The 17228-nt window shown below is 38.9% G+C and overlaps 1 protein-coding gene across 1 annotated transcript in view; it reads left to right on the forward strand.

Moving 5' to 3' along the window:
- Positions 1 to 275: 275 nt before the first annotated feature.
- LOC134056148 (3'-5' RNA helicase YTHDC2-like) overlaps positions 276 to 17228 on the forward strand; it is a 29269-nt gene continuing 12316 nt past the window's right edge. Inside the window, exons 1-17 of the mRNA XM_062512729.1 lie at positions 276 to 450; positions 1627 to 1717; positions 2110 to 2306; positions 3926 to 4125; positions 4787 to 4953; positions 7406 to 7508; positions 8674 to 8830; positions 10989 to 11096; positions 12122 to 12270; positions 12648 to 12783; positions 13127 to 13253; positions 14253 to 14318; positions 15107 to 15285; positions 15457 to 15553; positions 15630 to 15717; positions 15815 to 15895; positions 16825 to 16907. Coding sequence (XP_062368713.1) covers positions 276 to 450; positions 1627 to 1717; positions 2110 to 2306; positions 3926 to 4125; positions 4787 to 4953; positions 7406 to 7508; positions 8674 to 8830; positions 10989 to 11096; positions 12122 to 12270; positions 12648 to 12783; positions 13127 to 13253; positions 14253 to 14318; positions 15107 to 15285; positions 15457 to 15553; positions 15630 to 15717; positions 15815 to 15895; positions 16825 to 16907 — 2204 coding nt within the window. The remainder of the gene's footprint in view (positions 451 to 1626; positions 1718 to 2109; positions 2307 to 3925; positions 4126 to 4786; positions 4954 to 7405; positions 7509 to 8673; positions 8831 to 10988; positions 11097 to 12121; positions 12271 to 12647; positions 12784 to 13126; positions 13254 to 14252; positions 14319 to 15106; positions 15286 to 15456; positions 15554 to 15629; positions 15718 to 15814; positions 15896 to 16824; positions 16908 to 17228) is intronic.

Consider the following 17228-nt stretch of genomic DNA (forward strand, 5'->3'; position numbering starts at 1 on the left):
TGACCCCCGCCACACCTATGTTGAATGCCATTCAATTAAATCACGTAATTTATGACCAGACAGGGTACCATTGCCACTCTTTGGTCACGGCCATACACATACGTCAGGCAGGCTTTAACACCCTAACGCGGGAAAAAGGGCCCATTTCCTTCCGTCCGGGGGCGATTCCGGCTGTGGGTGACCCCAGACGCGCCCCGCCCTGCCGCCAGCATCGCCCCGCGGGCCGAGGAGCAACGGGCCCGTATCCGTGCCGGTGTCGAGGCCGTGTGGAGGCCATGTCGCGACACAGGCGGGTCTCGTGCCGGCAGCCCAGCGGGGCCAGGGGGGGCTCGGCTGCCTCCGCCGCGGTGCGCGCCCGGGCCGAGGCCCTCAGGGAGGTCGTCGTGGACGAGGAGGTGGAGATTGCGGTGCAGCTCGCCCTGGAGCGGTTCCGGAGCGGGGACGAGGCGGGTGCGTGGCACAGCCCGGCCTGGGGGGAACCTGCGGGTGTTGGACGGGCGCTGATAGTGGGGCAGGGTGGGGATCCTGTCCCCTCTGCCCGGCCCTGGTGCGGCACAGCTGTGGTGCTGTGTCAGTTCTGGGCTCCTCAGACAGAGAGAGGGACCCACAGGAGGGAGTCCAGCAGGGACCACTGAGATGATGTTATAAGTGTTTGTCACACACACTGACTCAGAGCCAATTGAACATCAACAAGGGGGATTTATTAAGCAAGCGGTAGCAAGCAAAAGCAGCGCTGGGTGGCCGGGAGTTAGCACTCCACCAACGGCGCGCACTTTCCTCTCTCAGTCCTTTGGGTTTTATACCCCTTGTTTCTGGTATACGTGTCCCTTTTGCAATCGTGTCTGCGCTGGCACTGCCTGTTGATAGGGGTCGTACTCTGCTCTCCGGTGGTCGTTGGAATGAAGAAGACTCCTCTTCCCGGCAGAACCTCTGCCTTATCAGTAGATCCTTTTTACACGTTGAACAATGGATACTTAAGTATGGTTAATTAACTCAGCTCAAACTAATCAAGACATTCTTGTGGACTACGGGTGCATGACTTGTGCCCTCTCAGATCTGGTTCTATTCTTGGTTATTTTATCGAACTCTTGGTAGTCCTTCTATTTTAATGAACAATTTTTATGTTGTTTTTATTACAATGAGATGAGATGAGGGGTCCGGAGCATTTCTTATCAGGGGAGGTGTGGGAGCTGGGCCTGTTCAGCCTAGATAAGACTGCGAGGAGATCTCATTAATGCATAAATATATTAATTATTAATATAATTAATGCATAAATATATCCAAGATGAATGCCAGGAGGGCAGTGTGGACTTCTTGGTGACAGGACAAGAAGCAATGGTGTAAATTAAAGCACAAGAAGTTCCATCTCAACACGAGGGAGAAATTCTTTCCACTGAGGGTGGCAGAGCACTGGAACCACAGCCCAGGGAGAGTGTTGAATTTCCCCCTCTGGAGACATCCCAAACCCATCTGCTCCAGGTGACTCTGCCTTGGCAGGGGGGGTTGCACTGGGGGATCTCCCTTCCAATCCTAACAATTCAGCGATTCTGTAACATTAAGATAAGATGCCAAGATTACCGCCTGTTGCATTGATACTGGGTTTTTTATGATTATTTCTTGTTCTAGAGTTGGAATTTCCTTCTAGTTTCACTAGTACTGAAAGAGCATTTGTTCGCCGGCGCTGTCAGTCTCTTGGACTGGTACCTAAAAGCAAAGGGTGAGTTGGGGTACAGCTTTGCATTTTTTGGTGCAGATGAATGGAATTTCATGCCTAATGATAACCTGATTGAAGTTTTCAACATACCCTACTGTGTAGCAAGGAATAGTATTAGAGAAAAAAGTGTAAAAGTAGACATAGAAATAAGTATCTTTTTTCATTGCTGCATGCTTCATTGGAAAAACTTGTAACATGCATTTTGGGATAGCTTGTTTTTATACTTCATGGATTTAATGGGTCCATTAAAGAAGCTTCTCAAAAACCTTTCAAAGTGATCAAAGTGATCTCTGTTTGTTTTTCAAAGGTTTTGCATAGAATCCCATACCTTGACAGATAAAAATTAACCTAGAGTTAAGTTACTTATTCCTAAGATATGTTTTCCTCCCTCACAGAAAAGGAGCCAATCGATACCTGACTGCAAGGAAGAAGGATGTGTCAGAACTGACGCATGCAGTCATGACTTGTGACTTGGCTCTCCGTACAAGACACATTGTTTGGAGTGTAATTGAGAGCTTTCCTGTCACAAATAAGGAACACACAGAACTCCTGCCAAGGTCAGAGCGAGGAAATACCTGTGCTGTTGAATCTGGTATGTTTGGTATGTCTTCTGATTTGGACTTGTCCATCAATGCCAGTGGAAAAAACAACCTGCAGCCCAGGGAAAAAACAAACCTCCTTCTGTTCTGTCCCTTCTCATGTCCTGACGGACACCTTGAAACAAACATGATTTTTCCTTGCTTTTAAGGTCTTCTATAACTGGTGTTGTGAGGAACTTGGGCAGTCATATCATGCATATTGCAATATCTTACCTTGTGCTGAGTTAATTTAGAACCTTTGAGCCAGTTCCAGGCAAATCTTTTTGGAAGCACATTTGTGAAATGTGGCTTCATACAAGTGCTGTGAGGTGGGACTGAAGAGTCAGGGTGTTACCATGATGCCATAAGAACACCCTAATGAGAAAATGAGGTTGGCGGTTCTGCTTATAGAAGTTCGTGTCCTTGATAAATTGGGAAGTTTGGTTTTTGTTTCTTCATCTCTGCAAAATAGATTTGGTCCTTAAGAGACTACTGTCCAGACATCTTGATTTCTAGAATATGAAAGAGTTCAAATGAAAGATAAACACTGAAAGACAAACTCCTAATAAAATGTTGGGGTTTTTTTAAATGCAACGCTTTCATCTAAATTACTGCTTTAGCAGCTACAAGTGGAAGAGTTACGCTGTGTTTCTGTGTGCAGAGGTGGATATAGTGAGCAGAAAACACTTGTACCAATATGCCTTCTTTAATTGCATATTTCTGATACATGATGTGTGTTCTTTAAGTGCTTCCTTTGCTATTTTTTTCAGTTGTTTAATGGGATTGTTTAGTGAGCACAGGGAAGCTATAATAAAGGTACTGAAACACAATGTCTTAGGAATGGAAGGGGTAAGTTAATGAACAGTCTAACATTTGTCTTTCTCTGTTTCTCAAGAATGTGTTTTTAGTTCTCCTGATCTCTTAGTCTGTGTTTGTCTTGGTACAACAGAGCTTGTAGTTTAGTACAGGAAACTGCTAATCACATTAAATACGTATAATTGAGCTTACAGCAAGCTTTTCATTCTTCTGGAAAGTAATTATCAAGGAATTACAGAGTTGCACTTCCAGGGCTGCAGTTGAAGTCTCTGGCTCAGGAGAGGTGCATGTTTTTCAGCTACTTATGACCTGCTTTCTAACACATCACACTATTATGTGGGGTTCAGGACTCTGGATATAGCATGCTTGAATGAGTATGATTTCAGGCAACTTCGTGGAATAGCTTATAGGTTTAACTCTGTAAGTGTGTTTTCTAGGGAAAAGTACAGATGTAAAGCATGGATGCTGATAAAAAGGCCATCAAAATACACCAGGCTGTTTTTCACTGGTTTAGTTTCTCTTTCTCCTTTTGCTCTTGGTAGGCTTTTTTGACTTTTTTGACAATGCTCTGGAAGACTCTGGTTTTGTTCAAAATACCTATGAAAGTAATAACCATTTTGGAAAATGTCTATTTGAAATACTTCAGGAGGATGTGTTGCTATAAGTATGACTTCTAAATGTGTGATGGGCTTGTCACTTTACCCACAGGGATGCATAAAAGTCAGCAACATTAATTCTGAAGAGCAGTTTTTGAGCAGTGATTTTATACGACCTTCCTCTGTATCTGTATAAATAAACTTTTAACTTCTCTTCACAGAAAACAAAGAAGTGAACAAGAGAAGTTGTCGACTTAATGATGGTATCCCCCAGATCCCAGTGAAAAGAGGGGAATCAGAGTTTGATTCCTTCAGGCAATCACTACCAGTTTTTGAAAAACAGGAAGAAATCGTCCAAATAATAAAGGACAATAAAATCGTTTTGATTATAGGAGAGACTGGATCAGGAAAAACTACTCAAGTATGTTTCTTCAATGAAATAAAAAAGATAACTGTATTCATACTAAACTAATGGCAGTTATGTAACATTTGTGATAAAGGGATATTTTTATGACATTTTAAGGCTTTTCTTTTCCTGTATGATTGGAAATCTCGTGTTCCAATTAACTTTCTTGCTTTTGAACCACTAAGCCAGCAGATAGACACTAAAAGCTTAAATGGTTCCTCATGATTTTCTGATGGATACAATTTTTTCATTAAAATAATGCAAAATATGGAAGGGAAGGTGCTGTGATGTTTGTACATACATATGTATGTATATATATATACATATATATATATATATATATATATATATATATACTTCTAAGGCTAGATCTGTTCTTAGTACCCAGAGTAACATATTTTTTGTGTTCAAATGAGAGATTATTTGATTATCTGTAGGGCTTTTTTTAAAATAGATTTCTCTGAAGCAGGAGAGACACTGCAGGTTTTTTCTCTAAAACAAACCTAAAGAGGTTATACTTAGAAATTTATTTTCTGCCGATTCAGGTGTGTTTGCAGGGATAGTTCTAATGAAAAGTCTTTTGCAATGTGTAATACTGGGATGAAATGAAATTGTTTCCCTGTGCTAAGAAAGCTGTAACTTTCTCAAAAAGTGAATTTGAACCCCTTCTTTACAGATCCCTCAGTTTATCCTTGATGACTGCTGCAAGAATGGAACTCCCTGTCGTGTGTTTTGTACCCAGCCAAGACGTTTAGCAGCTGTTGCTGCGGCTGAAAGGGTTGCAGCAGAAAGAAAAGAGAAGATTGGCCAGACGATTGGTTACCAGATCCGCTTAGAAAGCAGGTACTAATGGTATTTCTAAGTGTTGATCTTGTGCTGGTATTGTGAATCTTGAGTACATTTGAACTGCAACATCTTTGGTATGCAGCCCATAAATTATAGGTGGCTATGTTATTGCAGGTAAGGAATACTTAAGAACGAACAGGATGACTTTCTTCTTGTGTTTCGCAGGAACATGTAGCAGGTTGTCTTCTCGAACTGAATTTCAAGTGCTTTCTATTGATTTCCTCTGCAGAGTGTGTGCGTGTAAATCCTTGTGTGATTTTCAGATCAAATCTGCACTTTCCTCTCTTTCCCCCCTCGCCTCTTTCCTCTTAACTTGTGTGGATCCAAAAGTTCTCCAAGCTTTGAAGGTAGGTGAGAAGACCAGCATGCTATAACAAATGTTATGTAGTGCGAGTTGATAGGAGTCTTAAAAGGGAAAACAACAAAATTGGAAAGTGGCTGATGAAGCTGAGCATTATTTACCAGTCTAGTTTTGGGCTAAATTTACTCTGCTTCAGCTTTTGTGTTTAAAACATGAAGTGATGTGAAAGTAGAGATTTTGATATCCCTTGATGAGATCAAAGCAGAGCATGAATGGATTGTGTGGGGGTTTTAACATCTTTGCACTGTGTAGCCAGTGACATTTCAGGTAAGGAGCAATGGCTGAGATATGAGTGACCAGAAGATGGCAAAAGGTTGTGTTGCTTGAATGAACAGAGATAGAATATAGCTGATGAAAAGGAATGCACTTGAACAACAAAGTCGCAATAAGAATTCAGATGTCTGTATGAAAGCTCACAAGGCTCTAAGGGATTAGAAGAGCTAGTGAAGATGCACCACAAATAAGATGGATGATTAATGTGTGGAAGTACTATACTGGCAGAAGAACGAGGTCAGATAAAAATGGAAGAACTACTGGAAGTAGTGCAGAAAATCCGAAATCTTTTTCTTGAGAAGAATCAAGACATTTACTCCAGAGAAACACTGAAAGGGAGAGATGACAGTATTTTGAGCTGTGGACAAAAAAGACCTGGAGTGGAGATGTTTAGAAGTGTTTATAGTAACACAGAAGTCTAATGTTTAAAGCTTTCTAAACTGTCTTCCAGAGAAGAGCTGTAGAGTACAGTACAAAGGAACTTTTCAGCTCCTTTAGGATGGCAGTATGGGAGGAAGTAGTGACTTGTAGAAGTAGAATTGCTGCTTTTACTAGGACAGCTAACTCTGCCCCAGGTATAGAATAGTTGCATTTCAGTCCATTTTCACCTCCTGAAAAATCAGAGGATCAGCTGATTACTCTGTGTTTTACTCAGCTGTACTCTATTGGGTTTGCAGGGCAAGGCTTTGGGAGCTGTGGGGAGGCTTCTGTGAGAAGATGCCAGAAGCCTCTCCCATGTCTGATAGAGCTGGTGCTAGCCAAGACAGACCTGCCTCTAGCTGAGGCTGAGCCCATCTGTGATGGTGGTAGTGCCTCTCGGATAGTGGGAAGCAGGGGAGAAAAACCTGCACAATGGAGGCAGCAGTTCAAGGAGAGCAGTGAGGGCATGTGAAAGGAGCAGACAGGAAAGTCAGTGCAGGAGGGGAGGAGGTGCCCCAAATGCCAGAGCAGCCCATGGTGCAGCTCATGGTGCAGCCCATGGTAAGGCAGTTGTGCCCCTGCAGCCTGTGGAGGTCCACGGTGCAGCAGGGACACCCCTGTGCAGTACTCCGTGTTGGAGCAGGTGGATACTTGAAGGAGGCTGTGGTCTGGGAAGTCTGTGCTGAAACGGGCTCCTGGCAGAACCTGTGACCCCATGGAGGTAGCCCACACAAAGCCAGGTTTGCCGTCAGGATTGTGACCCTGTCAGGGTCCCATGCTGAAGCAGGCTGTTCCTGAAGCACTGCACCCTGTGGAAAGGGACCTGTGCTGCAGCACTTCATGAAGAACTGCAGGCCATGGGAAGGACTCACACTGGAGAAGCTCACGAAGGACTGTCGCCCATGGGAGAGACCCATATCTCTTCTTGTCCTTCTCTTGACCCTGTTGTGTTTCCACTCCCTTGCTCATGGAGAGGACAGATGGAGTGGCTGGGTAGGTACTTGGCATCCTACCAGGATCATCCCACCCCATGTAGGCAAATAAAAAGGCTATATCCAAGCATATGCTGAGGAATTGGAACCTGTTTTTCCATATGGAATTTTCTAGTAAATTAAATGACATGCAGAGTTTCTCACAGTTCTGTTTAACTTCCTTATTTATTACAATCTGAATCTTATTTTTTCAATTAATCCGTTGGGGTGCAAACATTAAGAATTGTTAGGAAATTTCTGAGAAAAGGCGTAGTTTAAGAATAAGTGGTGTGCATGAATCTTTTGGGGAGACAACTGTAATTCCTCTTCTGGTGAGCAGCTGTTGTAATTTTTGAGCTGTGGAAAGCTAGCAGCCTTTAAATGGTGCAAAAGTCCTGAGCTGTCTCTGTGATTTGTTCCACAGGGTTTCTCCAAAGACACTGGTAACATTCTGCACTAATGACATGCTCCTTGGCACGCTGATGGCAGGAGACAGCACCCTCTCCACCGTGACTCATGTTATTGTGGTGAGCATCCTGTGGCTTTCATGTGGGTTGGAGCAATACTTTGGAGTATTGCTTTGGAAAATGAGGTCCTTGCTTGTTTTATTTAAATTTGCTGAGCATTTTAGGTGGTTTTGTTTGGTAGACACTGAATCGGTTTTAAAGACTTTCTGAGTCTTTAGAGTAGCATGCATGTTTTGTGGATTTTGGTGTTTTTCTGTGTGTTTTTGTTTTTTTTTTCCTGTAAAAATATCTTATTTAATTTTCATGCCAGTTGTGGAATCGGGAGGAGTTGAGGAGGACAGGAGTGTAAGTTTTTCTGAACTTCCCCTGTCATCAGAAAAGCCTTAGGGAGGCTTACATTGATGTGCTTCAGTGGGATCATGTGAGAATTTCTGTTACCATTGTTTTACCAATACCAGGTTTTCAGTCCATTTGTTTGCCCAGTGTTTTCAAGATAATGTGCAGTCTAATTGCTAGCAAATGATCCAGGTGTGTTCATGTTAACAGTCCAATTGTGAATTTAATGAGTAAGGGGAGCTAGAATGTTTATGGCAAGATTTAAGTAGTGAGGATTAAAATAAATCATGGCAAGTTTAGGTGTCTAGCTGTTTATCAAAGTTAAAAAACATGGGAATGATCTGTGCATTTATGATGTCAAACTGCAAACCTTGTAGATGAGTCCTTGCTTCGTTCATTCGTAGTAGAAAAGAAAACAGAAGAATGACAGATGATTAATCAATTATGTACCTTAATTTATAGGCTTTGCGTATGACTTGTCTCAGCAATCTATGTTTTTTTCTGATTGTGTGGTGTCATACATTTCATTAAATGTTGTCAGTGGTGAAGTGAGAATTCACTAAAATAAGGTTTGTAGGATTTGTGGCTTGTGCCCTTTTCTTGAAAGTGGGCTTCAAATAAAAAATTAGCGAGGTTTCAGATATTCATTTTGGCCTCTGAAGTTGAGGTGTGCACAGATTCAGCACTGCAGTGCACTCAGCTCTGATAAAAGCCTTCTGAAGTTTATTTTTGCTTATGGATAGTTTTTTAAAAAAACTCTATTACTTAAACTATTCTTAGACATTTTAAGGCTTCTCTAGTGTGCCACCTAACAATATATTTTATTTTAAAAAGTAGTTTGTGTTTGTCAGAAGTTTTGATTTTGAATCTATTTTCCCTTTTGTTATAGGATGAAGTACATGAGAGGGATAGGTTTAGCGACTTCTTGCTAATAAAACTGAGAGATGTGCTGCAAAACCAGCCTAATTTAAAGCTAATTATTTCTAGTGCTGCTCTAGATGCAAATCTCTTTATTAGATATTTTGGAAGCTGCCCAGTAATACATAGTAAGTATTTATCTTCACTCTTAAATCTGAGTCTACCTGTCCTGAGACTTACTAAACTGTAGCAAACTATTCTGAGTAAAGGCACATGATGAGTAAGTACACTGAGAGTTACAGGAATCCTGTTGGTTGTTTTTTGAAGTTTCTTGTTTGCAACTGCTTTTTGCACCTAAGTTTGCACCTACTTCAGAGTGAAGTGTTTCAATCACTAGGAGTGTTCTGTAAATGCAGGTTATGTCCTGCCTCTTTCCACTGTTAATTCAAGAGGTAGGATAAGGTTATTGAAGTGCTGTCTTCATGCTGATACAGGACTTCTGAGCTACATGAGTGTGATACATGTTAATACATTCCAGTAGATTCTAAGTCTTGAGGCCTCATGAAGGTTGTTACTGAATAAAACACAGACTGTAAAACTGTACCTCTTCAGTTCAGAAATACAGGCCTAGGCAGATTGGCTTTCATGCTTGAATCACATGATTCTTAGATGTAAAGGAAATCAGTAGCCATTCAAAACTATTTCTCTTAGTTTATGTTCAGGCTTATTTCCTGCAGTTAGATTACATTCAGATGCAAAGAAGTTACCATTATTGCTCTTTTAATTTAATTTGACTAATCTTTCGTAGAGGCAAAATATAGATGTGTGGGAGATGGGGGTTTTGTTTGTGTTGTTTTCTTTTTTTTCCCCATCCTGGGTTGCAGGTTTTCTGTATAGGTGAACTCCTCTGGCACCTTGGCATCCTCTTACTTTTTCAACAACGATGTCCAAGTTTAATGTGTTTTGGAAAGTAGCTTTTAAGATAAATGCTTTATTTGACAATTGGGTGGATTCTCTGAGTATCAGCCTGTTTTAAAAGCATCTCAACAGTTTTAGGAAATGGGTGGGATTGCTTACTGGGTTGTTTTAGCAAATGTTTGGAGAAGGAAACCTCTTTTTCTGTTTTTTTTTTTTACAGATAGAAGTGTTTATTTCTAGTCCCCAGCTTTGAATTTCTGCATAGTAAAATTAAGGCTTGCATCTTGTTGGAGACAGGAATCTGGAAATTGCACATGATCCCATATTCTCTGAATTTTTTTTGCAAGGGGCAGCCTCAGGTGTAATTGTTGTGTGGCCTTCCAGTTTTACTCTTTCTGTAGCTTCCTGTTCTTTTAGATCAGGATATTTGTGTTGGAAATTCGGATGGCAATCTCTCCAGTTTACCACAGTGCTTATGCTGCTAATGTGACAGGCCAATAGCAATTGAAATGATGGGATTTTTGATGGGATTTTTTTCCTTTTTTTTTTTTCCTTGGGAATTTAAGAATTAAAAGAAGTGGCTTTGTCTATTAATGTAACAAAAAGGTTTGATTCTCCTCCAGCAATATGGCTGACAAAATCCTGACCACAGAAACCAACATTTTGTGGTTGTGGATTCCTGTAGTTCACAGAGTTTGTGATCATTGTTGGAGGAGTTCCTCTGTGACAGTTTTTAAAAGTATGTGAATTGAGGATTGTTCTTTCTGAAGGAAAATCCTGAGTGATCTAAAGTCATCTTAAGAGACTAGAAAAAAAAAGGTAGGGATTTTAATTGTTCATGCAAAAAGTATCCTTTAATATACACAGATAGGGTCTAGAAAAGAGTCGTGTTGAAAAATAAGTCAGGATAAATTATTAGAAGCTGAAGACCACTGGGATGTCTCATCTGTCAAGAAGTATTCGGTAAAGAAAGCCCAGCTTTGCTAAATTAGTTGAGGTAGTTGAGATAAATCAATATCGTCACATACTTCTCATGAAAAGAAAGTAGTTCAGTACAAAGATGTACTGTCTCCTTGTGCAACCTTGCACAAAGCTATATTCATTGCTTATTAATTAATTGCATTTTAAATCCAGGTGGCAACCTTACATGGTGAGTTCTTGTTTATAACCCTAAACAAAAACGGCTGTTTTCTAATTGAAAAAATTTTGGAGTTAATAATGGTAAATCTTGTGAACATCTCTTGCTCTAGCACATGATAAAATTGAAGAGGTTGATGAGAAACAAGGTGACTTTTTACTTTGGAAATGTTTTGTTTTGTATAATTTTCAGAAAAATAAACTCCAGCAAAGATAATTGAAAAAAAAAATAAATGCTGTAAGTGAAGCTAGTGAATATATAATCTTTGATGGATTTTTTTATACTTTTAGTCCAAGGAAGAGCTTTTGAAGTTAAAGAGATGTTTCTGGAGGACATTTTACGAAGCACTGGGTATACAAACAAAGAGATGGTAAAGTACAAAAATGAGAAGCACCAAGGTTGGTGGACTTCTTAATTGTAAGAGTTGGCAGTGAGAATCATTGATTGAACAAACAATTAACAGGATTATTTTCTGTTAAAATTCTCAAGTCAGGAGGTTAAATGAGATGTGATTAGATGACAGCAAGTATCTTTAAACTCTCAGTATTTACATGATTGAAATAGTTTATGCAATTAAAGAAAAAAAGTCACTTTGATCCAGTGGTTGCATTCTTTTTGCTTTCAGTTAATAAATGTCATATTTTTTATTAATTACTATGGTGTGCAGTTACATGTAATTGGGGTATCTGCCCACATAAACACTGTACCTTTGGGTGTGAATTGAAGTGCAGCTATTAAAGCAGGCAGGATTTTATACACTTCAGTAATATCTTTCACTGCATTCTTCAGGCATGGATGTATTTTTTATAAGTCTTAACACTCTTGAGCTCAACATAATTGGTTTTCAGTTGATTAGGAAGATACTACTTCAGAAGTTTTCCTGGCAATGATAAGCAATGTAAACAATGATCCCATGATTATTTAAGGAAATTTTTTTTAAAAAACGCAAACCCCAAAGCTATAACATACAATCCTAACTGGATATTTATCACAGTGCTCAGCTCTGATCACTGGGGACAGAAAAGTTCAGTTAAGATGCTGGTGTTTTCTACTGTTTCTTCCACTAGTGTACAAAAAAGCGTTGTTACGTGCAGGGAGTGTATCCCTTGTCTTCAGCCTTTCACTTCTAGAGAAAGTTCTGAGCTGAGATTGCTCCTTTGAATGCAGTAGTTTGGAATAATGGAAGCTTGAATGAACCCACCAAAATGGTGGGTTTTGCCTTGTTCGTAGAGCCCTTGTTTGCAGTGGTGCACTTTGGGTACCTTTACACATACCATTTACGTTGGAGTGGTAGTAGCTTTCTAGATTAAATAGAAGAGGTTAAATAGGTTAAACTTTACCTGCTGTAACTATTTTTTTTAGTAGAAAACAATGGATAATAAAAATGACGCAAAACTTTCTTGGGAAATACTTTGCATTCTAGAAGAGAAGCAGAAGAACACTCTCGCTGAGTGGTGTTCAGCTGAAGAAAACACTCACAAACTGGCATCTCGGAGACAAAAATTGATTCCAAAGGCAAATGAAGAGTACAAATGGTTGGATGATGGTGGTGACACAGTATTTAATCAACTCGTAAGTTTTTCTTTTTGTTCGAAGAGATGTTTATATTTGCGTTGTATTGCTAGAATCTGTTTTCTAAAGACAGTGCAGTAGAGTCTCTCAGAATATTAACGTATTATAAAGATTACTTTATTAGGATGAACTGCTCTAGCTGAAGTGTGCTTTTTAATTATGGTCGTTGTACACAACATTTTCTTAGATCAAATGGCTTGACTGCCATTGTGGGAGTACTTGCATATGACTCAATCAGTGTATTAACTGATACCTGAGTGCTGGATTTCTGATTGCTGCTGGGAAAACTAACCATTCAAATTCTTTGTGGGTAATGTATGAGAATAAAGAAAACTCTTGGAAGAGATTAATCTTTCAATATTGTTTTCTGTCTTCAGATGGAGAAAGATGTGAATTGCCTTGAACCATGGATAGTAAAAGAAATGGATTCCTGTCTTTCTGACATCTGGTTACATAAAGATATTGATTCCTTTGCTCACGTGTTCCATCTTATTTTAACTGAAAATGTCAGTGGTAAGTTTCCTGTGTTATTACGCAAGAAAACAAGGAACTTCAAATTTATGGCTACTTTTATCTCCAGTTTCAGATGTTGTTACCTTTGCTTTTTGATGCCTACTGAAAAAATGAATAGGCTAGCAGAATTAAAAAATTGTTTAGTTAGTTTTGAAATATTGACAGAAGTGTGTTTCTAAAACAGTGTGGAATTCACATGAACTGACTGCAGAGATAAAGTGAGGAAACAAATTCCCTGTGGGCTGGAATTTTAAAGCGATATTTGTACTATACTTAGATGAAGAAATAACATTTCTATTTGGTTTGCTGATTTTTTTTTTTTATTTTTTTTTTTACATCTCAGTTGATTATAGGCACAGTGAAACCGGTGCAACTGCTCTGATGATTTCTTCAGGGAGAGGCTTTTTGAGTCAAATAGAACAGCTGATCAGCATGGGAGCAAGTATCCACTTCAAATCATCCAATGGCTGGTAAAAACAAACAGAAAATCCAAAAGATACATTTATTTGTCAATATAGGAGAACGAACTAAACTTCTATAACATCTAAGTTAATTTGCTAACTTATCACACTGCTGTAAGACCTATAGATTTTGACAGCCCAAAGAGTTTGTAGCTCCTGTTAATCACACTGTTTTCTGTACATGGTCTTGATTATGGGCTATAAACCTTGTTTCAATAGGTTTTATTAAAGACACTGGTCAGCAGAAATACTGTAATCTGCTGAATTGAACCAAAATGTTTGGCAATTCTTATTTTCATGGAGTTAACCTATATCAGAAGATCTTTGTGTTATATTTCTAAATATGTTGTAGCATGTAAAAATATTTGTGAATCTGTAAAAACTCAAGTTTTGTGATTGTGAAGTATGTCTTCCTATAAACAGGGGAAATAATTAAATAATAATTAAAAGAAGTAAATAATTGTCATATGGAAGGATGAGAATCAGGATACCAGGGGTCTGATATTTGGTGTACTAACACTTGAAAAACTTAGGAAGGAATGCGGTTTAAAGGTGAAACTGTGAATGCATTGTGAGCAGGATAGCTTCTGAAAGACATGAAACAGCCCAATGGTTTCCCACATTTTGATGAAGAACACTGGGGTGTGCCTTTTGGGGAATGACTTGAAGGGTGCTGCAAACTGGCAGGTCTGATCTCTGCACTTGCGGGCTTTTTAAGAGTGGCACATTTTCCCTCCTCATTTCTTTGTGCATGTTTGCAGGTACTCGTGTATAAAACTAACATTCTTTTGTGGTAAAGAACTGCAGTTATCTAAAAATCAGATAGCTGTTAACACCTATTCAAGCCCATTCATATGGGAAGTTGTATATCCATCAGTAGCAGTACTGATAACAGTACAGAAATGGATACAAAAGTCTGGTGTCAGTTGTCTCCTCGGCTGATGTGCTATGCATATTCATCTTCTGAAGTGAAAAATCTAATAAAAATACCTGTGCAACTCTCTTCAGGATGGCTGTGGACTGGGCTAGGCATTTTGGACAAACAGAGGTTATTGATCTATTGGAATCCTACAGGTAAGCTGTAACTACTTTGCAGAAAGAATTGTATAGCATGGTGAAGGGAAATTTGAGTTTTGTATTCGTTTAATCAGAACAGGTTTTAGTTTTTCATGCTGTAAAATCTGGACTAAATAGCAATACCTTTTTTTTTTTGAGAATAGGAGCATTTCAAAAACAAACAGCAAAAAAGTTTGTACTCAGTATCATTGCTTGTGTTTGCACAACTTGCAGATTCTGTACTGTGTACCATTTATTTTCACATGTGTACTTTGGAAACAAATATGTCGTGTTTTTATCTGTATATTGTTTATACACTATAGAAATATTAAAGAAAATTCTTAGAAGTAACAGGTACATTAGGCTATTAAAGAATGATTTTTTTCTTAACTTACAGTTATCACAGTTGAGGTAAATAATCTTTGTAAAGATTATATTTATTATAATTTCTGTTGGTGTAGTTTTTGCAAGTGGGAAATTTTTGGGGAATATGTATCTGTTAAAAAATTTTTCTTGAACGGATTAAAAATGAGAAGTATCTTTATACTTTCATTTGCTTATGGTTGTGTTTCAATAAAGTTTAAGAAAACTAAAGTTAACACTAAAAAAATGAAGTGGCATGCTTTGTTATGTTAACATTTAAATCAGTGAACAGCAATAGTGTGGTGATTTCTCTTCTGCTACACTTAAAAATTAGAATTTGTGGCCAATAGTCATGTTGGTCTTGGTCTAAGTTTGAGCTGATGGCTGAATGCAAACCCGAAGAGGGCAGCCTTGACTCTGCTCTGTGTTTTTTTCTATTACAGTGCTTCATTCGGATTTGGAAATCTGGATGAAAGTTCCCTGGTCCAAAACAGCGGTAGTGACCTTAGAGCAGAGGACAGAGAGCTACTGACAGCTTATCATCACAGTTTTGATGATGAAAAAGTGGATCTGGATCTGATAATGCACTTACTTCACACCATCTGTCATAGTTGTGGTGCAGGTGGGTAAATACCCACACTCCCAGTGAATTGTGGGTTAGGCTTCTGATGAATCATGCTCTGTTTTCAGAAATCCCCAAAAGTTAGGACCTTCTGAGTTAGTGCTAGTCTACATGGTATGACATACGCTTGAATTTTCTGTTTAACGTTGCAAACCCACTTCCATTTTTTAGGAGCAATTTTAATATTTCTTCCTGGATACGATGAGATAGTGAGCCTGAGGGATCGCATTCTTTTTGATGACAAAAAATTTGCTGATAATGCTCACAGGTAAAACCTTTCATTTCTGTGGCTTTTCATTGCTTCTTTTAAGGATCCTCAAAATGTGCTTTTTGTCTTGCGTTAGATACCGAGTTTTCTTGCTTCATTCAAGTGTGCAGACTTTGGATCAGAAGAAAGTGCTTGAAACTCCACCTTCTGGCATCCGCAAAATTGCAAGTAGCAGAGGACTTTGTCAGATGCTACAATGATCTGTTTTGCCTTTGCTTTTACAGTTACTATAGTTTTGGTTTTGATTTTCTTTCATTGCAGATTCTTTCTACTAATATTGCAGAAACAAGCATAACGGTCAGTGATGTTGTGTTTGTCATTGACTCAGGCAAGGTGAAAGAGGTATGATTGCCTTAGTTTTTCCTAGGATGATTCTAAAACACATGGTGCGTAAATTTTGGAGCACTTCTGGTTTTTCAGCTTTACAGTAGGCTGAGAGCTGGTGCCTGTCAGGCAACAGACCTCACTGAAAACTTTCAACATCCATTAGTTTTAAGACAAATACTGTGAATAGCTGTCTACTTAAACTGGTATAAAAAACCTGTAAAAGCTAATGTAGGTTGATGTGTTGAAGTATCTTTGTCTTTTTCTAATTTAGTATTTCTCTTGGATTTTTAAAACAAGTCTTCAGTTTAGGCCACCACCTTCCTGAGACCACTGGGAGTTCTTTTTGTCCTACTATTGTATCAAGTCCAAAAATAATCCATTAAATTTTTGCGCACTTTTTTGATGTGTTGAGTGCTCCTACATTATTTGTTCAAGCAAAGTGAGACACCATAATGATTTTAAGGCAATTTAAGATCTAGTGAATGGCTTCAAAAATAAAATTGGATTTCAGGGGTGGTATGCACACCAAATTTCTGAATTTCAATAAATCAAACTCTTTTTTTGTAATTTTACATCAGTCTAAGAAAATAAGTAGGTAATTTCCAAGTGAGACAAAAAGGAAAACTTGATTCAGTACAATAATGTATTTTTGCTTGCTTTGTAATGTCTCAGAACACAGATCTGACATATCATTTACTGACTTGCAGTTACCTATTGACTAGAAAAAAATTAATTTCAAAAACTGTGTAGCACAAAGACACGGCAAAGTAGAAACCATCATAAATTCGCTTGAAACTGAGAAGATACCTTTGTGCCAGGAGCTGCTGTGTATATTACTGTTTCATACTTTTTAGTTCTGTTGGTAATCCAAATAACTAACTGTAACTTTTATTTCGTGTACCCTATTCAGTCTGGGGTTTATTTTCCTTTCTTTGTTTTTATAGATGTCTTTTGATCCACGGAGTCGTGTTACAATGCTAAAAATGGGGTGGATTTCAAAAGCCAGCGCTATCCAGAGGAAAGGAAGGTAATGCCTCATACTGGTTTTCATTTTGCAGATAACCAGCATCCTGTATGTTAAGAATAAAGGCACACAACATAATAACTGTTTCTAGCCTAGTCTAGTAGCATGGACAGTGGCCAACACTGCAGACGAGTAGGGGTCAGTATGTATTTCCTTGGATTCATTTCCCAAATTGTAGAAAAGTAATGCTGAGACATTTCCCAAAGTTCTAGGTTATTTTCCCTCCATTAATTCGCTCTCCTTCCTCTTTCTCCCATGTAGCAACAGCAGTCTGTGTGCAGAGGACTGCATATTTCACTTTGTCCAAACTATCCATGACTTAAC

Source organism: Cinclus cinclus, chromosome Z (assembly GCF_963662255.1).
Source record: "Cinclus cinclus chromosome Z, bCinCin1.1, whole genome shotgun sequence".
In the NCBI taxonomy this organism is placed as follows: Eukaryota; Metazoa; Chordata; class Aves; order Passeriformes; family Cinclidae; genus Cinclus; species Cinclus cinclus.